The sequence below is a fragment of the Sorex araneus genome, chromosome 1 (assembly GCF_027595985.1).
Source record: "Sorex araneus isolate mSorAra2 chromosome 1, mSorAra2.pri, whole genome shotgun sequence".
Taxonomy (NCBI): domain Eukaryota; kingdom Metazoa; phylum Chordata; class Mammalia; order Eulipotyphla; family Soricidae; genus Sorex; species Sorex araneus.
The window spans coordinates 438,127,311-438,148,796 of record NC_073302.1 but is presented as its reverse complement, the minus strand read 5'-3'; the positions used below and the strand labels follow the sequence as shown (position 1 = coordinate 438,148,796).

The 21,486-nt window shown below is 55.9% G+C and overlaps 1 protein-coding gene across 2 annotated transcripts; it reads left to right on the top strand.

Moving 5' to 3' along the window:
- The first annotated feature begins 1,018 nt into the window (after window positions 1-1,018).
- Window positions 1,019-21,452, top strand: MKRN1 (makorin ring finger protein 1). 2 transcript variants are annotated; one of them, XM_055139018.1, is made up of 8 exons: window positions 1,019-1,360; window positions 10,047-10,175; window positions 15,831-16,060; window positions 16,402-16,628; window positions 18,741-18,955; window positions 19,703-19,813; window positions 20,330-20,468; window positions 20,623-21,452. In XM_055139018.1, the coding sequence occupies exons 1-8, from the start codon at window positions 1,194-1,196 to the stop codon at window positions 20,833-20,835; spliced, it is 1,431 nt and encodes a 476-aa protein (XP_054994993.1). In that variant the 5' UTR covers window positions 1,019-1,193; the 3' UTR covers window positions 20,836-21,452. The 2 variants fall into 2 exon arrangements, with proteins under 2 accessions (XP_054994993.1, XP_054994997.1); XM_055139022.1 differs by lacking the exon at window positions 1,019-1,360 and adding an exon at window positions 1,565-1,678.
- Window positions 21,453-21,486: the final 34 nt, after the last annotated feature.

The following is a 21,486-nucleotide window of genomic DNA, read 5'->3' as shown; positions in this document are numbered from 1 at the left end:
TGCAAGAATGGGGCCCGAGCGACAGTACAGCGGGTAGGGCACTTGCCTTGCAGGTGGTTGACACGGGTTCGGTCCTAGACACCCCACCTGGCCTTCCTCCCAGCCCTGAGTGAGTCAGCCCTGAGCCCTAAGCCAGGAGTAAGCCCTGAGGCCCCCTTGGTGTGGCGCGAAAACCAAACTAAATTTTACAAAATTGCATTGCTTATAGTTGCTTGTTGAACTCTCCCAACTGTCTCTGGGTAGACACTACCATTGTGACTTCTCTGATGGAGAAAGGAACAGCTCCTAAGTTAAGGGCAGGACGCTACAGCAGCCCTGGACCCAGAACCTGTGCTCCGCCAGCGCAGGCTTAGCCGTGTCCCCTCCGCATGCGGGGGTCGGAGAGCTCCGGGGAGCATCCCAGCTTCCTTTCCCACCCTTCCGAGGAGACTGCGGTGGGGTGGGGGGTCTGGCTGGCTGCTGGAAATAATCCCTGAGCATCACTTTGTGGGTCACACCCAGCGATGCTCAGGGGTTACTCCTGGCTTTGCACTCAGGAATTACTCCTGGCGGTGCTCGGGGGACCATATGGGATGCCGGGGATCGAACCTGGGTCGGCCGCGTGCAAGGCAAACGCCCTACCCGCTGTGCTATTGCTCCGGCCCCAATAATAAAAATATTTTTAAAAATTGCAAGAATGGGGCCTTGCACGTGGTTGACGTGCAATGATCTATGATCAATGATCTTGAGCCCATTCAGTCATCGGTAGGGCCCATAAAGGGCAAAGTGGCGCACTGAGAGTCAGGTCCCAAGTCCGCCCGGCCCAGACTCCCGGAGGCGCTCTCGGGCTCGGACTTTGACTGCCCTTTAGAGGCGGGGCCCGCGGGGGGGCGGGAGGAGGCGGAGGCGGAGAGAGGGGCGGGGCCTCGCCGACGGGTCCCGCCCCCTCCGTGCCCGAGCCCCCTCGCCCACCAATCAGGGGCCGCGGGGGGCGGGCCGTGGGCCGCGGTGGTGCCGGCGGGCGCGGGGCGGCCGCGCTCGGAGCGGCGCCGCGGGGCTCGCGGGCAGCCGGCGGGCGGGCGGGCGCCGCCGCCGCGTCCTTCCCCTCCCCTCGCCGCGCCGCGCCTCTCGCCGGCCGCTCGCCTCCCCGCCGCCGGACCGGAACTATGTGATCCCGGAAGTTCCGGTGCCATTGCTGTGTGGGATAAACAGTAATGGCGGAGGCTGCAGCTCCCGGAACAACAGCCACACCATCGGGAGCAGGAGCGGCGGCCTCCCCCACCCCTCTCCCCGCCGTCGCCGCCCCGTCCGCGGGCGCGGGGGCCGGGGGGGGCGGCAGCGACGGCAGCGGCGGCGGCTGGACCAAACAGGTCACCTGCAGGTGAGCGGCGGGCCGCGGCGGCGGCGGCGGCGGAGCAGGAGCGCGCAGGGGGCCGCGGCGCCCCGAGGGGCAGGGGGTCCCCGCCGGCCGCGCCGCGCCAACCCCCGCCGGCCGCGCGCCGCCACCGCCCGCCGCGCTCTCGGCCCCCGCCGCCGGCCCCGCGCCGAGGACGAGGTCGGGCGACTCCTCCTCCTCCTCCTCCTCCTCGTCCTCCTCCTCCGCCTCGTCCTCCTCGTCCCCGTCGTATTGTCGCCCGATCCCCCCGCGGCGCCCCCGGGCTGGCGAGCCCCCGGCTCCCGGCCGCGCTGTCATCCGTTGGTAACGTCCCCGCGCGGCCCCCGCCCCCACCCCGCCGTGGCTTTTGTGCCGCTGCCTGTTTTGTTGTCCTTGCGTCTTTGTATGGGGTGGCCGGTACCGAGCTTTGTCTTGGAACCAAGCGCCGGGGTGGGGGTGGGGGGTGTTGGGGGTCGGTCCTTGTGCTGCGCCCTCCCCCCCCCGGGTTTTTCGCCCGCCTGCCGGGGCCCCTCCCGCGCCCCCAGGGGGCTCCCGGGAAATGCGCGCAGCCACCTTGGGGCGCGGAGGAGGACGTTGGGGTCGGGGTTGGGGTTGGGGTCGGGGTTGGAGGCGGGTGTCTGGCGTATGGGAAAACGGGGGTGGGGGTGGGGAATGAATGGCTGGTGGATGACGGTTAGAGGCACCTGCGTATGCGGGCTTAAAAATGACAAAAATCGAGCCTGCCTGCACGGGCGGGGGGAGGCGCTGGATTGGGCACTGTACTTGGGGGGCTTGGGTATTATTATTATTACTATTATTTCTTTAGAATGAGTAGCGACTAGAAGCTTTGCTTTTCTGTCCGTTGAAGGGGGTCGTGGGGGGGAATGTCAACCGAAGCCGGTCTCCCCCCATCCTCCCTCCCCCTGTCGGCAATGCGCAAATGCGTAAAAACAGCCCCGCGGCCGCGGTGGGGCTTGTTTCCAGCGCTAGGATGGGGACCTAGGATGGGGACCCCAGAAGGGCTCCGGGGCTGCAGAGAATGGGGTGGAGGGCCGCGCAAGGGGGAGTTTTGCCCATCCCGGAGCCCCGGGTCCGGGTCTCTGCGTCTGCTCCGCTCCGCGCTGCTGCAGTGCTGCGGTTGGAGCTGGGCAAATGAGAGCCGGTGCAAACCTTTGTATTCCAGAACTTTCTAGACGGTTTGCCCTTCAGTGCCAGCCGGCCGGCCTACGCCGGAAGTAACCTGCCTGGTAAAGAGGGTTTCTTTGAAGGCGTGCGGCGCAGAGCCGCGACCTGCCAGCCCCGTGCCCTGCAGCCCGCAGCCCCCGCCTGACGTTTCTGCGCGCACACTGGCTCTCCGCAGTGGCGGGACCGGGCCTGGCAGTGGGGACCGGCCGGGGCCTCTGCAGAGGATGGGCGCTTCCTTCGCCGGGCCTCACCTTCCCTTCTGCTCCTCTTCCAATCTCCCCTTTTATGTAGTTCCTCACTGGCATCAGCCTTCGGAGCAGGTTGCTAGACTGCCCGTGCCCCTTTGCCTGCCTTGAGTTCGAATTACTCGGCCTCGATTGCTTCAGGACCATTGGGGATTCTGGCCCAGGGAACCAGTAGGTTTGTGTATTTAAGAAACAATCCTAGGAGTCTGGGTGATAGTCCAGCGGCGAGGGTGTTTGCCTCGCACGGTGCCAACTCAGGCCAGGGTACAATACCCCGACGCGGTGTATGGATGGTCCCCTGAGCACTGCCAGGAGTGATTCCTGAGCGCAGAGCCGGGAGTAACCCCTGAGCATCACAGTGGTGGCCCCAAAACAAAACAAAAAAAAAGAAATACACCTAGCAGAGCAATCTGATACTTTGAAAAATCATGACGTAACAGATTTAGGCATAGATGTGCTAGTGAAATAGACACACATATAATGTATGTTTCGTGTATGTGTATCTGGAGAACATTTGCTTGAAATGGTTATCCAAAAGCAAATGTAAGTTGATGTGCGTTGGGCTTTATTTGAAATTGTTTTAGGTACCAAGTTGATTAAAAAAAAAATCTTGGACTAGAGGAATACGAAATATGATGTTTTCTAGACCAAGGTTTCATAGCTGGGACCTTTCACTCAGTCCTTGATATATGCTAGTGTTATTAGTAAATAAGAGGAGTGACTTGATAATCCCCATACCTAAAACTACCTCACATATGTGCTTTTAAGATCCCTCTGCTTTTCATCTCTAAAAATAAATAAATAAACACCACTCATAAATTAACCAAGACAAAGGACTTAGTCGCCTCTGTGTATGTCTTTCTGGTGCAGCCCCATTCGGTTCAAGTAAACAAACTGGGGTCTGTGACTACCGCCTTAGTGCGTCCTAGGAGAGGGCGATGCTCAAATGTTCTGTCGCCAATAAATATTCTCAGTGTGTTTGTTTGGTCCCTGGGCCTCCTTGGAAGGGAACTGACCGTAGTGGGGAGTTCTGTGTTTCTGCCAATTTCCCCTCCTATCTAGGAATTTGATAAGGCTGTTTTCTTCAAGTAGGCTATAATCCTCTTAGAAGAGAGGACTTGTTTGGATGACTGACGTATTTCTTATTGCTTAGTCATTCACATTTACTTGTTGGTTACTATCTCCGAAATATTTCTCCTGAAATTCTCTTGCATTATGTTTTGCTTCTCCAATTTTAAGAAAAAACCCAAGCGAACCTTCCCCCAGGAACTACATTGTGTTGCCAACTACCCCCCAGGTTGTTATTTTGTGTCTAACAAATGCTCTGGGTTCTGGTTTCAGTGGATCAGGGGAAACAGTTACTACTTAAAGAAAAGTTGCAATTTGTGAATCTTTGTTTCCATGGTAGGAGTGGCAAATGACTATTCTGGCAGTTCCTGCACCTGATCCCTGGGCATCGGGGACGGGAGAGAGAGAGAGCCATGGGGAAGGCCCTTGACTTGCATGTGGCCAGCTTGGTTGGATCCCAGGCATCCCAGATGGTCCCTGAGCCAGGCTCTATTCCTGAATGCAGAGCCAGGAGTACCCCTGAGCATCACCAGGTTTGACCCAAAAGCATAAAAGAACCCAGGGGCTTTTTCATTTTAATGTTTTAAAGTGTCATTTGTGTTGCTTTAAAAGGAATGGGAATTCTTCCAAGAATTCTTTATCTAAGTACTGTGTTATCCACCGTAAAATGTATTATTTGCAATATATATGGTCGTGGTTTTTTTTTTTTTCCCTTTTACGGTGTGTGTGTGTGGGGGGGGTTCCCTGCAACGCTAGCGACACGGTGGGGTCACACAGTACTGTGTTTGAGTCACATGTCCTCCTGCTGTATCCTGTTGTCCCCTGCACAGTGTGTTGTGAGGGCCGGGGAAAGTGTTGCCACTTAGACGGCAGTGCAAAGGTCATCTCACCCAGGGAAGAAGAAGCAGTTTGCCACAAGTTTTATGCTGTGGCATGTACTAAAGCAGTTTCTATTAAATGAGGATTACATTTTTTACTAACTCCAGGGGACAGAAATTTACTATCTAGTCCAGAAAGGTTGCAGTCATCAAACATTAACTATAGGGGCTGGAGCGATAGCACAGCGGGTAGGGCATTTGCCTTGCATGCAGCCGACCCAGGTTCGATTCCCAGCATCCCATATGTCCCCCGAGCACCGCTAGGAGTAATTCCTGAGTGCATGAGCCAGGAGTAACCCCTGTGCAATGCCAGGAGTCACCCAAAAAGCAAAAAATATATATATATATATAAATATAAAATAAGGAATGTCTTGGGGCCAGGGAGATAGTATACAGGGAGTTAAGGCCCGTGGCCCCCACACCCAATATGGGCCTCTGAACACCAGCAGGGGTGACACCTAAGCACCAAGCCAGGAAAGGCATCGGAGTGTCACGGGCTGTGGCCCCAAGCCCCCTCCCCCAAATGAAAACTAAAATAAAACAGAAAGAAACGTCTCACAGATTAAGTGCCGAATCGTTCTTTTTGTCCTCATGCCCTGAGCGCAGGGACCGCCAGGCTTTCTCTGAGTCCCTGCTTTTTGGCTGCTCGCTATTTTCTGGGGTTTGTTTGGTTCTGTTGTGTCCTGACAAACTACTCCTGGGACTGACCTTCTGTCCCAGATCTTAACTGTCACGCCGAGGTTTCCGTGAGGAGCAGCAGCAGAGCAGACAGTTCTGTTTGTCTTTATGGTGAAGTGTCTGCTTGGAGTTACTGAGTCCTTCAAGGTGGAAGGAACTTCCGGAGTGATCTGACCACTTTCCCTGAAGACAAGCCCCTCTGCCCGGACCCTCGGAATCAGAGCATCTTCTGGGTGTGGTTTTGTTCGGGGGAGATATTTGTCATAAGCGTGGGTAACCCTTGCTCTTCTGCTTTTGAGACACAAGACAACACGGAGAAACCCAGACCATGCATAGCAAGCAAGCGCAGACAGCGATGCTCAGTCCTTGCAGCGCCGAATAAAGTTTGGATTCTAGGGCTTCTGTTGCTGCTTCAGTGTTGGGCAGGCTTGTTTCTGCTGGACTCCTTCCCCGTGCTCGAGCTGCACCTCAGGAGCGTGTTCACTGCCGGCTGGTCTGTTTGTGCCCAATGTATGAGCGGGCTTCCGAGCTCCTGCTTATATTTAATAGTGTTGGGAAAGGGTTTTTTGTTGGTTTTCGTTTTTGCCTTCTGACTAAACTACTCCAGCCGAGCTTTCCTCGGGGCGTGATCTGTGGGTCTCTTGCCTCTGGATTGCCTTCCCTACTGGTATGTGCATGTTGACTTCTTCGGTGCTGTCAGAAAATGCAGTTGGGCTCGGGACTGAGCTCAGAGGCCGCAGGGGCAGCGTAAGGGAGCCCTGGGGTGTCTGGGGAACAACCTTAGAAGGTGTCAAGGTTGAATCCAGGTGCAAGGCAAAGTGCCTTGCCCACTGGACTGTCTCACCAGCCTCCGAAACTGTTGTTTCCAGTCCTTCCCTGGGCCACTGAGCCTGTTCCCGGGATAGCTGCCCCCGCCCCCTCCCCGAGAGTGCCCATGTTCTCTTCCCGCTTGGTCAGATGCTGACATCCTCCAGGGGCCCCAGCTCACACACTGGGGCTCACAATCCCAGTGGAGGTGCGTAACTCAGGGCGAGGGTTGCAGAAGTTTGGGCAGCGGTGAGGTTTCTGGAAGTTCGACAACCCACACTTCAAACTTTAAAACTTAATTCATCCGAGGTTATTTCTGGAGGTGCTCTCCCGTGTGGCGTTGCTTGGCCAGAAGGGATCGCGAGTGGAACAAGCCCTGCGCTCGGCCAAAAGGCGCTTCAAAAGGACAGTGTCAGAGCGCCAGGCCCGCCGCGCCTCGCTCTTGGCAGGTGTCCTGGCTTCGGGAAGAGCTCATTGTGGGCCGGAGAGATGGCTCCTAAGGGGGAGTCTCCCAGCACCCATGGCGTGCACTTTGGGGCCAGGGTACTGGGGGTGGGCGTTACAGAACGCTAGGGAGGGGGCCGGTGAAAGGCCGGGGATCAGCTGGTGATGGGGAGATATCCCGGAGCAGAGCGCCACCGTTGGCCATCCTTAGAGGCCGGCTCCAGGCGCCAGTGTGCGGCTGAGAGTCAGATGCCGCTTACTCCCTCTCGCCAGTAGATGGTTGACGAAGTTACTATTAAAATTTGACCAGCCTGGGGGACTAGAGCACAGTGGGGAGGGCATATGTCTTGCACACGGCCAATCCGGGTTCAATTCCCAGCATCCCCATAGGGTCCCCTGAGCACTGCCAGGGGTGATTCCTGAGTGCAGAGCCAGGAGTGACCCCTGTGCATTTCCAGATGTGACCCAAAAAACAAGCCTGGGCCAGCCTGTGCATTTCCGCTGGGCCCCAAAGAAATAGAGGTGCCCATGCTTTGTTTTCATTTGAAAGCCCTGGACTGAAACTCACGCCCCCTCCCCCCAGCTCCCCAGAGTTGTCCCATCCCCCTTGGCAAGATACTGAAAGGATGGCGCGCTGTCTATTGCACAGGAGTAAAGGGCCTAGGGATAGTTCCTGGGCTAAGGTCTGAGCCCTGAGTGTGCCAACCCCCTTCAGTACCGCCTGGTCCCCTTGCCTAGAATCGCCACTGGGAAAGGCAGAGCAAGAATGGGAGTGAATGGGCACTGGTGGGGGATGTAAGCGAAATGCAAACATGAAAGTTCATAAGTTTGTAACTGTACCTCACGGTGATTCACTAATAAAAATTTAAAAACAAACAAACAAAAAAGACTGGGAGTGCAGCTCCTGGCCACTGGCGATGGCGGTGCTGGCTGGAGGAGTCTCCAGGGTGGACTGTGGTTACTCTGGAGCGTGACTGTACCTCTCCTCGGTGCTGATGACAGTGTAATTCATCACTGACTTGTCTGGTTTCCGAGGCATCACTCTTGGCTTATGTAGTCAGGAGTGCTGGTTTAGCTGAGCCCGAGTTCTGTGGTTCCCGCACTCCGAGCAGAGAGGAGCGCACAACTGCGTCCCGGTTAGATGCAGCTACTGCTTACCGCGGTTGAACTTGGGGTCTAGTGTGTGTCGCTACAATGTTTCTATGTTTCCTGGTGGAGGCAGCCTTGAGGGTCTTGATCCTTGGAACTGTTAGAGCCTAGAAGTTAAGTTCTTTGAAAGGGATGGCAACCCCCTGGTGCCCCTGGGCAGCACCCAGCGCGGGCCTGGCACTTCCTGAGGGGCTGGGGGACCATGCAGTGCCGGAACCCGGGCAGAGCGTGCACCCCAGGCCGTTCCCCTGTGTAGTGCCACATGGCTTGGCCTGCTGGTCCACCAGCTCTGTGGGGAGGCCTCTCAGGACCGTTAGCAAGTGAAGCCTGCGTGACGCCGCAGGCCGGAAGGAGCCCCGTAGCTCCAGGGCAGGCCCGCTGCCCCCTGCTCTCAGGCCCTGTGTCACCTCGGAGCCCACAAGGCACCTCAGGAAACTGCCAGCTGTCTTCTCCTGCATCCATTGTTAGGATTTAGTAGGTCTAAGGCAAGGTGCCACTTTTCATTTCTAGCAGATTCCCAGGTGATTCCGCCTAGTGCAAAGGCTATTTGGAATCTGCCGAGTCATCCTCTGACATTGGGTTTTGGTGGAGGGGAGAGAGGCATCTTGTTTTTTGTTTTGGGGCCACCCCCCACTGCCTCCCCCTGCATTGCTCTCTGCCAGGGGATCACTCCTGGCAGGCCCAGGGTGGTGGGGCAGTAAGGGGTGCTGGGGATCAGGCCTGGGCCAGCCGCATTCAGAGCAGTGCCCTGCTCGCTCTTGGCCAGGCCAGGGAAGAGTTTTATTGATTTTGGGTGCTTCGGCTGATCTGATAATCAAAACGAGGAGCAGATGAGCAGAGGCAAATGCTAAATTTACTGTCTGCCTGCGGGAACCCCACAGAGACTTGGGCCTCCCGACAGACAGCTGGGCTTTATTTACTCCGGCAGAGCACGGCTCAATAAAGGGGAGAGGGCTTGGACCCAAAGGACAGGCGCCTGAAACTGGTCTCCGGAAGTGGAGAGCGATGTGGGGGATGTGGGGTAAACAAACGTTGTCTGGACCCTGCAGAAACAATGGGCCCCCTGGGAATTCGCCTCCTCCGAGATGGCTCCCTTCCTGCCGCTCTTCCTGGGCTAGCCTGCGCGCCCCTTGGAGGCAGGGCAAAGATTCTTCCTCACTCTGGGTCCTCATTGTTTCCAGCTCCAAAGGATCCGTGTCTGGGGGCCCTTGATGTTGCTTCCCTAAAGCCGACACTGCAGGTGGGGCACCAAGTAGGGAGCGCAGGCTGCTCGGGAGGGCTAAGGAAGGGTTTCCCCCATTTTCTTAAAGGTTTTCCCTTGGTCTGCTGTTGCGGCTCTTTTGCTTGTATTTTCACCTGCGGCTTTTAAAGAGCAGAAATGTTTTCTTGGTGAAGCGCGCTCTTTGTGGGTCAGCAGTCCCACCGGTCTGTGTGATTTTTCTTGCGGATAGGGGTGGTCGGGGGGACTGTGGAAAGCAGCCGCTGCCTCCCTCGGACTGTAAACTGAGAGCCTGGTCCGAGCGCGCCTGGCCTCGCTGGACCTGCGTCCACTGCAGTTTCCATTTAAACCGAAGCAAAGGCTGTGGTCTTAAGAGAATCCTGCTCTTCTGGTATCAAACAGAAACTCAGTGTTGAGGAGAACTCTGCGGGCCGAGTGCGTGCTTTGTGCAGACGGCACAGCTCGGTTCAGTGCCAGACTCCACGAGAGCCCCCAAGAACAGGGCCCAGAGCAGCTCCTGAGCACCCCGGAAGCGGGTCCCCTCCTCAGTTCCCCAGCATTGGTTTAGAGGTCTGATTGGTTTTGTTGAACGGTTCCCTATAGCACTGAATGGAAATTTTTGTCTGGTACAAAAGAGGGTGGGACCAGGATTTCGAGTAAAAGAAAAGATTTTCCAAGGCCTCTGGCCACCTAGCCTTAGGGCGAGGCCCAGGGTCTTATCATGCAGATTACCTTGAGTGACCAGAGCCCCTCTGATTGGACCGTTTAAATCTCTTCCTTTGGGAGAGGCCGGACCGGCTCCCCTGTCCCCTTTAAGCCTCGCGTGCCTGCTCAGAAGCGCCTCTTTGCTCCTTAGGTCTGCGGCTCGTGTTCGTCTCGCAGGTTCGAGTAGATCTCTGTAGCTTTTCTGCTGCTTCTAGAAGACGGCGCCGGTCTTTTCCCGCTAGCACGTAGTCGCCGTGAAGCCTTCGGCCCTAGCCTTTGCTTTCTAACCGTCCCTGTGACTCTTCGTCCCGCAGGTATTTCATGCATGGGGTTTGTAAGGAAGGAGAGAACTGTCGCTATTCCCACGACCTCTCCGACAGCCCGTACGGTGTAGTGTGCAAGTATTTCCAGCGAGGATACTGTATTTACGGAGACCGCTGCAGGTAAGAGCCCCTCACTCAGCAGTTCGGTTTCCCGGGAAGGTTGGGTGGGAGGGGCTGGGGGGAAAGGAGTAAAATGCCTAATTACAGTAGCTTTCTGGAGTCCTGCTGCTTTGGGAAGGAGCCCTTGACACTATCAGTGCACTGTGCTACTTGCTTTTTATTCACTTTTGAGCCACACTCAAGACTGACCCCGGTTCTGTGCTCAGGGTTCATGCCTGCGGCCCCCCACCCCTTGACCACATGGGATGCTGAGGATCAAACCTGGGCCAGCCGCGCAAGGCAGCTGCCCTACCCACTGCACTAATGATTGCTCTAGCCCCCACGCCCTTGGTTTTTCTCTCCAGAAGTGCCACACCTGGCTGTGTTGGGCATGAATGTAGGGGGGAGATCACGGGGGTGGGAGTTACACTCAAAAATCCTAGACTTAACTGCTTTCACTTGAACTATGTCCCAGGCACTGTTGCTTTGTTTGTTTTTTTGTTTGGTTTTGGGTCCAGAGGAGAACCTGTGGTATTGGCAAAAGAACCTGGGGTTCTCCATGCAGAGTGCTCGCCTGGTGCATTATGTCCCCGGGCATTGTGGCGCGGCTCCTTCCTACCGTGCGGTTTCACCATTGTTATTCCGCTCTTCTCTTTTTTAAAAAGCTTTCGAGGGGCTGGAGCGGCTGGAGTGACAGAAAAAAGGCTTTCGAACCCAAACTGGCTGCTTTTTCTTTCTTTTCTTTTTTTTTTCTCTTTTTGGGTCACACCCAGCAATGCACAGGGGTTACTCCTGGCGGTGCTCAGGGGACCCTATGGGATGCTGGGAATTGAACCTGGGTCAGCCGAGTGCAAGGCAAATGCCCTCCCCGCTGTTCTATCGCTCCAGCCCCCCAAACTGGCTGCTTTTATCAGTGAATGGTGGAGACACATGTGAGACTTGGGTTTACTCTTAGACTTCTGAAAACCAATTATTATTCTTTGGGGCTTAGACCCTGCCTGGCTTGACCCACAAGAGCACTGGGGATCGATCCCGGGTTGGCTGCAAGGCGAGTACTTGTCCTCGTGCTGTTTTAGGGTCCTAATTTTTTTTCCTTTATGGGCCACACCCATTGGTGCTCAGGGGTTCCTCCTGGTTTTGCACTCAGGAATTAGCTCCTGGCAGTGCTCGGGGGACCATATGGGATGCCGGGGATCAAACCTGGGTCGGTCTCGTGCAAGGCAAACACCCTTTCTATTCGACTATTGCTCCAGCCCTAGAGTTCAGATTTTTATTTTTTGGTTTTAGGACCGTACCTGGCATTGTAGGGGGTGGGGCGTGTGGAGTGTGAGGAATTGAACCCGGGCCTGCCTGCCGCCTGTACTCTGCTCTCTAACCAACTGGTCCTAAGTTTTCAGTTATTTTTTGCCACTGCCCTGCATTTTCCTCAAGGCCCAGGGGCTGGGGAGGCGCCGGTGCCGGCCCTCTACTCTGGTTCTAGCAGTAAGAGTCGCAGAGAGAAGATGGGTTCAGAAGGGTATTTCTGAGTAGTGAGAGCTGCTACTCGAAGCCTTCATGAACTTAGCTCCAAAATGTAATTATGAGTCAAGACCCACGGGGGGGGGGGGAGGGAATGCCTCGGGAAATTATAGTCTCCCCTCAGAACCGGAGGGGTTGGCTTTAAATCGCCCTAAAAACTGCCCTACTTGGGGGCCAGAGTGGCATAGTGGGGTGGCTCCATCATCTCTGCACTCAGTTTCTGGTTTTGTTTTGGGCTCACACCTGGTGCTTGCCCCAGGCTTTGCATGCAGTGCTTGGCTTAGAGGCTGTGTCCGCCCTGGCGGAGCCGTCCGCCCTCCAGCCCCTCCCGTTTAGAGTAGGGCTCACACCCAGCCTGCAGAGGAGGGGGGACACTGTCAGCGCAGGGGCTCAGGACTGTTGCGGATGGGTGTCGGGTGAGTGTGCTGGGAGCTCGGGGCAGCCCTGACCTGAGTTTAGGCGTCCTGCACTTGGCTGGACCGGGCAGTTTAGAACAGCCAGCTCTGGGCATCAGGCAGTCAAGTCAGCACGGCGGTGGGGGTTGGCTGGTTTCCTGGTTGTTTGCCCCACACCCACATCCACACCCACGGCCACTCCCTCGGGTGCTGGGGCTCAGCCTTGCCCCGCCCGCCCCAGACCGGCTCTGCAGCCTTATTTTTATTTATTGTTTGGGTGGAGGACACACCCAGGGCGCTCGGGGATCACTGCTTGTGCCCCGGGAGGTGCCAGGGTTTGAGACCTGGTCAGGGCAAGCACCTTGGCTGCTTTACTGTGTCCTTCCCCCTCCACATTTAGCGTTTTGTATTGTTGTGTGGGGTGTGGGTGCGGGGATGAGTGGGCACACTCAGCGAGGGTCAGGGGTTACTGCTCACTCTGAACTAGACTACTGGCGGTGCTCAGGAGACCATGGGGTGCCAGGAATTGAACCTGTGCGGATGGCAAGGCAAGTGCACCCCCTGCTGTGCGGTCACCCAGCCCTGCGGTGCGTGGGGGAGTCACACAGCAGAAGGTGGACTGGGTGGTCCTGGGCTCAGAGCAGGGTTCCTGCGTGCAGAGCATGCGGACTCCCCGCCTTGGCCCCTGCAGTTTGGTAATAGGAGAGAGTGGGTTTGCTAGGCCACCTTGTGTTCGGGAGCTGGGCCCCGTCCGTGATCATTGATTTTTCTTGAGCGAAATCTCATTCGTCCCAGCCCTGAGATTTTAGAAGCCTCTTTACTCGTCCTTCCCAACTGTGCCACGTCGGAGGGTCTTTCAGGGTCAGGGGAGTGAGACCCATCACTGTTGCTGGTTTTGGCATATGAATGTGCCATGGGGAGTTTGCCAGGCTCTCCCATGCCGGCAGGAAACTATTGCCAGGTTCTCCGAGAGGGAGAACTAGGCTATAAGATGTCATTTATTTATTTATTTATTTATTTATCTCTATTTATCTACTTATTTATTTATTTTTGCTTTTTTGGGTCACACCCGGCGATGCACAGGGGTTACTCCTGGTTCTACACTCAGGAATTACTCCTGGCGGTGCTCAGGGGACCATATGGGATGCTGGGGTTCGAACCTGGGTCGGCCGCCTGTAAGGCAAATGTCCTACCGGCTGTGCTAATCACTCCAGCCCCTAAGATGTCTTTTAAAATCAGCTTTGATGGGTCATAGTGAATCCAAAAGTGCCCCCCAGAGGCGGTGGGAGAAATGGCTGCACCACATGTGTTCTCCCAAGCTGGGACTATCCTGGAGCATTGCCACATGTGGCCAAAATACTAAAAAATGTTGGGGGAGGCACAAGAGACTAGCGAAGGACCCGCCAGGCAAATGGCTGCATCCCTAGCATCCTCCCCCAGGGCACAGCAGGGCTCACTTCCTCTCTCGCCTGAGTCCTGTTTCAGAAGCGCCTCCGCTGGGGCACGCGGGAGGAATGAACTTCAGGAATCGGATTAGATGGAAACCTGCTCACCTCTACTCCCGTGTGGTGGCTTGTCCTCGGGAGAGCACTGCGGGCTGATTGCAGCAGGCCCTCTCCCTGCTTCCCGAGGCCTGTACTCTTACCCTGCCCGAGGGGACGCGGGCTGCCCGAGGCAGTGACTTTAAAGCTTTTCACAGGCCAGCTGAAGAGGGAACTGTTAGAGCTGGAGTGATGGAATAGTGGCAGGGCATTTGCACGTGGCCTACTCAGGTTCGATTCCCAGCATCCCATCCGGTCCCCTGAGCACCACCAGGAGCCATTCCTGAGTGCAGAGCCAGGAGTAACCGCTGTGTATCGCCAGTGTGATCCAAAAAGAAAAAAAAAAGTTTTTCCAGGATGGCTAGGGTTTGGGGCCAGTGTCAGCTCAGGGGAGGCCTGGGCTGGGCTGGACCCCCGGCCCACCCTCCGCCCCGTGCATGGCGGTACTTGACCAGCTGTGTTGCTGCTCCTGCCCAGGGAGGTTTTTTTCCCCCTTTGATTAACATTTTTTCAGTGAGGCCTCATGACACGCAGTTACTTGCAGGCACACAGACACAGTGCCATTGCCTGCCCCTCCGGCACTGGTTTCCGGCTGTTACCGATAGGGCTGACACGTGACCCTCCTCCCCTCCAGACCGGCCGCTTCCCGGCCCCTTGCTGCACCTCCTCTCCCCCTGCTGTCCCCACGGCCACACTCCCGCCTCGATACCTTTGCGCATTTGTTGCTTCCTCCTGGTGTTAACTGCGGGCGCCACCCGAGCAGGGGTGCAGTGCTGAAGGTGCGTGTGGCCACGTGTCTGGCACAGGCGGAATGTGATTCCACCACCTGAGCCAAACTCTGGCTCGGGAGGTTTGTTTCGTCTAAGTCGTGGGCCTCGGCGGTGCTGGGCGCTCTGACCAAGGCTCCCGCCGGAAGGCCAGTTCCCCCAGTCCTTCACGGCCCCGACCCGGGTTCAAATTTGTGTGGCGCTTCATGTGGCGAGCACTTGCTTGCTGTTCAGAGCAGCCTTACAGCGGCCTAGAACCAGGCTTATTTCGGTCTTTCTGTCACCGGGCATCTTAAAGCGTTGGAGTGCTTCACAGCTTTCGGAGGGGCGAGGCCCGGGTGGGCAGGTGAAGTGCGTCTCTTGCTCCTCATAGCACTTCGCATCCTTCTGCTTCACAATAAAACTACTGGGTGTTGGCACTAGTAACAGTGCCACTAGTAACAGCACTCACATTGTTTTTGTTTTGCAGGGCAGAGCAAATTAGCATATTTGAGTTGATACAGAATGGCTAAGCAACTTTGTAAATGTGTCTCAAACGGAAGGATAGTCTTCAGGGTTTGGGTTGGCTTTTTTTTTTTTTTTTTTTGTCATTTTGGGTCATATGTGCCCAGGACATGCTCCTGATTTCTGTGCTCAGGGGTCATTTCTAGCAGGCAGGGAGATCATATCTGGGATGCTGGGGATCGAACCTGAGCTGGCTGCTGGCAAGGCAAGTGCCCTACACACTAGACTATGGCCCCGGCCCCTGGACAGCCTGCGGTTTTCTCTTAAACATACCTATCGTATTACAGCGGGTTCCCTTTTGCTAGATCATCATTTGCTTCTGAGTGAATTCACGTCAATGCTAAGAGTCTTGGAAATAGCTTTTGAAGGAAGTTGTGTTTCTATAGCTGGAGATGTGGTCTAATGATAATTTTGCAGATGAAAGGGAAAGGGAAGTGTAAAAAGCAAGAACTTGGGGAGGAAGTAATCAAGTGAATTAACAGAGGAGGAAGTGTTTATTTTGTAAATACGGCTTCTGCCTGTTCACTGTAGAGATCATTTAAAAATATGTTGGTAAATAAATGCTCCCCACTCCCATCAGCGGGTGAGGTCAGGGTGTGGAAACCGGACTCCTGATGACTTTGCCTGAGCTTCTTTAAAGTTTTATTGGGACAGTGATGCCAGGGGGACTTGGAACTACAGTCACCAAGCTGGACTAGTCGTGACAGCATAGCTGGTGGAGTCTGAGTGTCTGACAGTTGTTTGTTGCCCCCCCCCCCCAAACCCATCTGTAGTCTTGCCAGCAGTGCTGGTATCGGGAAGGGAGCGGCTGGCTGAGAGGGAGGGGGGGGGTGTCCCAGCCCCTTCCCCGTGGGTTCCGATGCTGTCTTTGGAGGGTGCCATGGGACTGAGACAGGTGTCTGGCCCGTTGGAGGCTTCCAGGTGGAGTGAAAGGCCTTTTTATTCCCTAAGATATGAACACAGCAAGCCCCTGAAACAGGACGAGGCGGCGGCTGCAGATCTCCCTGGGAAAACGGCCCTCGCTGCTGCTTCCAGCCTCTCTCCCGTCGCGGCACCAGGCGCCGAGATGAACACGGGGGAAGCGGAGGCGGGAAACTCGACCTTTCCGGCCGTGGGCGCTGGTTCCGAGGACTGGGTGAATGCCATCGAGTTCGTTCCCGGGCAGCCCTACTGCGGCCGGAGTGAGTATTTTGAAGAACAGACAGGTTGGGAAGCCAGCCCCATCCCTAACTGTCACTCCCCTTCCTGCCTCCGTCTGGCACCACGTCGCCTAGTCTGAATCCTTGACCCTGGGTTCCGTGAGATGTGCAGATGGGATGGAAGAAACTTTTGAGTCCGCATGGCCGTGAATTCAGGATGTTTGTCAAAACAGACCCAGCGTTAGAAAGTTGGCGGAGTTAGTTCTGTATTAGGAAAGTTGACTGTTGGGTGTTGATTGAAATCGCTGTTACTCTTCAGGACGGGCGTCTCGGTTCTCCTGCCTTACCATTTGGGGCCTTTCTCCCCCTCTCCCACGTTTCAGCCGCCCCCTCCTGCACGGAGGCGCCCGTGCAGGGCTCAGCGACCAAGGAGGAAGCCGAGAAGGAGCCCTCAGCCGTGGAGACGAAGAAGCAGCTCTGTCCGTACGCTGCCGTGGGCGAGTGCCGCTACGGCGAGAACTGTGTGTACCTCCACGGGGACGCGTGCGACATGTGCGGGCTGCAGGTCCTGCACCCGATGGACGCTGCCCAGAGGTCCCAGCACATCAAAGTAAGTGGGGGCTCGGGCGCGGCCTGGGACGAGGCCGTCTCTCCCCTCGCTGACCCCGTGACTGGCCCATTTCAGAGAACACACGTTCCTGTGTGAAGTGTTGTCAGGAAGCTAGGGGCGTCTTCCTTCCTTCCTGGATTTCTTGACCAAGAAATGCTTTCAGGTGGCCACCCTGACCGCCTCGGCCCCTAGCACCCTGGGGTGATGTGGTATGACCGGACATTGACGTGTCCTGCCTGCTGGGGACAAGTATGGCTGGGAGACACCCCTGGGCGCTGAGCCTGTGTCTGCCCCCGCAAAAAACAAAACAAAACAAAAAACCCCACCAAAATAAAGATGATTTCAGGACTCGTGCTGGGGCCAGGTGTATTTTCTGTGTCACATCCCGTGAATTGAGTCTTGTGAGCTGAGCCTCCCTGGTGGTCAGCGTATATGCAGTCCAGCCACCGCCACTCGGGAGCCTCCCGGTTTGCACCGCCCCCAGAAGAAACCCCTGGTTGGTCAGTGCCTTTCTCGGAGCTCTGCCTCTCCATGCCGGCGACGCCTGGTCTCTTCCCTGGATCTGCTTAGCCTAGACTGAGTGGGACCCCAGACGGGGGCCTGTGGTGACTGGGTTGTTCTCAAAGTCCATGTAGGTGGCACGTACAGTGCGTGAATTAACGGCAGCGCTTGGTCCTTGGAGCCCGCTGGTTGAATGGCGACCGCGTTTTGCTTCCACTCATTAGTTGATGGACATTCGGATTGTTGGGTCTCTCTGCTGTACTGAGCAGCGCTGTGTGTGGGTCAGCTTCTCGTGGGCGTGATCCCATTTATTGTGCAGTGGTTACTGGGTCAGATGACAGATGCTGTTCAGTGCGGATTTCTGGCTGGACTTTTGTTTCTGGGCTTTGCTTTCTGAGTGGAGGGAGGGCAAATGTATATGCTGTGCTGTGTTGTGTGTGAGAGAGAGAGCCTCTTGCTCTCAAGCCAGGGCCTGGACCCGCAGTGCCTGGGCGCCTCCTGGCCGTGTGCTCACATGAGTGTGCTTGGGGCCACGTGGGGTGCTGGGGAGTAGCCTAGCGCTTGGAAGGCAGGCGCCTGACTCCTGGACTCTCCGGGCCCTTCAGGTTGGTCTTAAGACCATTTGTGGCATTTTGTTTTAGTTGAAGAGGTACAAGTCTTGGTTTTGTTCTCCGTTACCATTTATTATTAGTCTCTTTAAGTAGATGAAGGCTGGGTCAGGTGTGAGTGCCTGCGCGAGCATTGAAATCCTCCCTCCTGCATATTTGGCTGTGCGGGTTGAAGGGTTAGGTCTCTATGTGGTTTTCATCTTGTGTGTCAGGGTAGTGGTGCCTGCATCTTTGGAGTTTCATGTAAGAAGGAAGTAACGCTGACATGAGGGTGTGGGATTCTGAACGGCTCCCTCCTTCCCGTGTGCATTTGCTCGTGGGCCCCTGAAGTGCTTAATGGCAGTCTCCAGGCCAGTGGGTAGACGAATGACGTATTGGTACAGTGGAGCATTACTCAGCGTCAAACACATGAAATGCTGGTACGTTCCATGGCCCAGAGAAGCTGAACACATTCCCAGTGAACTGCCAGGCACAAGAAGGTCACACACACTGAAAGCATTTCCAGTGAACAAATCAGGGGGCCAGTTCGGGGAGCAGGGGGCTCCTGGGACAGGAGTGCTCATTTACGACCAGTCGGATTGTGAGAGTGGTCGTACCACTCACGTCACCAGAAAAACGGGTTGGCTGGACGTTGAAGAAGTGAGTGCTGGCCAGAGGGACTGGACGCACAGGGGGGCCGGCCCTGCTGGAGCCCTGAGCACCTACGGGGGTGGCCCCAGCACTCGGTAAAGGAGTGAGTGCTGCGGCCCAGTCACATCGCCAAGCCTTCTTGGACATAGGTCCCAGGCAGGGGAGGGCTTCCTTGCTCGGGTCGTAGTTGTCTCCACAACCGGAGCCCGGTGTGGCACCACGCACTTGCCCCGCCCTCAGACGCCCTCCGCGCCCCGGTGGGTGTTAGCTCAGCAGACAGCAGACGGGGGCTCTGCCCGGAGCCGTGAACTGTTGGGTTAAGTCTAACTGTCCGGTGCCTTCATTGCAGTTCTTATCTCTCCGCTTCTTCTAGTCTTGCATCGAGGCCCATGAGAAAGACATGGAGCTCTCGTTTGCGGTCCAGCGCAGTAAGGACATGGTGTGTGGCATCTGCATGGAGGTGGTCTATGAGAAAGCCAACCCCAGCGAGCGCCGCTTCGGGATTCTCTCCAACTGCAACCACACCTACTGTCTCAAGTGCATTCGCAAGTGGAGGAGTGCGAAGCAGTTTGAGAGCAAGATCATAAAGTGAGACTCCTCCCCAACCTTCGTTTGTGCTTTCTATTTTGGGGAAGAATATAGTATCTTGTGCCAACTCTCAACCAGATGGACCGCATTTAAGTGCATGCATTTTCTCTTGAATCTGGGTATCCTAAAGGGGATTTCTTTGTATTTCCGCTAGCTTCTAGGTTAGTTGGTGTATCTGCTTTGATTTGAATGAGGAAACCCTCTGTATCAGCTAGCATCTTTGTGCTTTTTTCTGAGGAGATTGTGTTGAATGGATTAGCCGGTTTAGGCTCAGTGAAAACCGGTACCTAGCTCTGACTGTATGTTTCCTGACGTTGGACATTTTCCACTTTCCTATTTCATTCATTAAGCTAGCCGATAATCCACCATCCTTGAAAGATTGTTCTCATAACTGAACAAAAAGTACATAATCTAAACAGAGCAAAGTTACAAGAAATAAATTTATTTAAACGAAAGAAAAAGGAGTCTGTGTGAAATGTCTTCTTTTGTTGTTGGTTTTTTGTTTTTGTTTTTGATGACTTTTCAGTTTACCTTTTTTTTTTTTAACTTTTTAAATGAACTGGCTAGTCCTTCCTTGAGTTGAACTTCCCCAGGCGTTTGTCTTGCCTCCGAAGCAGTGGTCAGTTGTGTGGCAGTGCGGAAGGAGCCCCTTCCGGCTACGGCTGTGCCGCTGCCGCTGGCGCCGGGCGCCCTTGCCGAGCGGGCCGGGAGCGGGAATTTGCACTGCAGCCTGTTATTGTTTCCCAGGTCCTGCCCCGAATGCCGGATCACATCTAACTTTGTCATTCCAAGTGAGTACTGGGTGGAGGAGAAAGAAGAGAAGCAGAAACTCATTCAGAAATACAAGGAGGCGATGAGGTATGAGCACTGCCGCCTTTCCTAGCTCGGCGCCCCGCCGGGCCCGGGCGCTCTTGGAACAGAACAGTGCTGCGTTCACACTCCTACCTCCGTCCTACCCCTCCTCGCACTCCCCAGGATGCTTGATTTGGTCACCCCCCTGTTCATCGCCCGCGAGGATCTTGTACCTCGCGCTAACACCGGCCTGGGGCTCCCTGCCTGGGGGCTGCTGGGCGCCACGGCCCCGTGGGGGGGGCATTGATTGACCTGCCTCGGGGGTGTGGCACCGGTGCCCTGGGCCGGCGAGCGTGGCTGAACACGGTCTGTGCCTCACACGTCGTACCGAACACTGGTTGCCGTTGGCCTCTTGTCTCTGCCTAGCACGCGTGGAAGAGCACAGGGCCGGGGAGGGCTGTGACGTAAGCAGGACGTGTCGTGTCTGCCCCTGCCCATTTCGAATCCAACCGCCCCGGATGATAGTCAAGTGAGAGCCCTGAAGTCCACTGTGAATAAGGGTTGCGATATTTTCCTTTCCAGCAACAAGGCGTGCAGGTATTTTGATGAAGGCCGCGGGAGCTGTCCGTTTGGAGGGAACTGTTTTTACAAGCATGCGTACCCCGATGGCCGTAGAGAGGAGCCACAGAGACAGAAAGTGGGAACATCCAGCAGATACCGGGTAACTCTCCTGTTTCTTCTGAGGAGGGGAAAGCGGCCCCCCGCTGTTGGGGCAGGGGAAGGAGCCGCGGGCCGGGGCGAGCAGGCGAGCTAGAGAGCAGGCCCCGCCGTGCCGCCCGCCTCCGCCATCCCTGTCATGGCCTTGTTTTTTACAGGCCCAACGGAGGACCCACTTCTGGGAGCTCATTGAGGAAAGAGAGAGCAGCAGCCCCTTTGACCACGACGAAGAGGAGGTTGTCACCTTTGAGCTGGGCGAGATGTTGCTTATGCTTTTGGCTGCAGGCGGGGACGACGACCTGACAGACTCGGAAGACGAGTGGGACTTATTTCATGACGAGCTGGAAGATTTTTATGACTTGGATCTATAGCAGCTCGGCGTGGCGCGTGCTCCGGGCTCACCGAGCCCGCCCGTCGCCTCCCCGTGCTGGTGTGGCAGTGCCCGTGTCCCCCTCCTAGGCAGGCCTCGAAAACTCCAGGTGCTGTCGTGACCCCCCCCTGACCCAGGGCCTGTCTCCTCCACCCCTCCCCTCCCCTTCCCCCCTTCCCCCACGCCCCCTTCCCCATAAGGAGTGCGTTGTTTTTCTCTGTTTAAAAAAAAGTTACAAAAAAAAATAAATCTTAAAGTTAGTTTTTTTTTTTTTTTGTAACAGGAATTTAACTGTCAGACAGTTAGTGTAGGTTTGTTGCGTCAGCTGCTTTCAGCCCGAGTCACACCCTTCAGGGGACTGTGCACGGAGTTCCCACGCTCCCGAGAGGCTCTCCGGGGGCTGAGACCAGGGGGTGACGGGAAAAGGATCCGAGCTGGCAGGTCGCCCTCTGCCCCAGACTTCAGAGCTGGGGACTTGAGGTTTCTGGTGACGTCTGCACATCTGTGTTTTTATATCCGTCCCTCGCCCGCGCCCTGCCCCATGCACGCGTTCTGTGGTTTTGGTCTCTTGTTTAATTGCACACGAGGAATAAATACTACTGGGTAACCAGAACCAAGTGCGAGTGTGTGGCGAGTTTTACTGTGTTGAGCT

What these genes read in the sequence shown, in the direction of transcription:
- MKRN1 (XM_055139018.1), top strand. Translation starts at nt 1,194, where the DNA reads ATGGCGGAGGCTGCAGCTCCCGGAACAACAGCCACACCATCGGGAGCA. An exon ending in ATTTACGGAGACCGCTGCAG is followed by an intron (nt 10,176 to 15,830) that starts GTAAGAGCCCCT and finishes TTATTCCCTAAG; the next exon opens with ATATGAACACAGCAAGCCCC. An exon ending in AAATACAAGGAGGCGATGAG is followed by an intron (nt 19,814 to 20,329) that starts GTATGAGCACTG and finishes TTTCCTTTCCAG; the next exon opens with CAACAAGGCGTGCAGGTATT.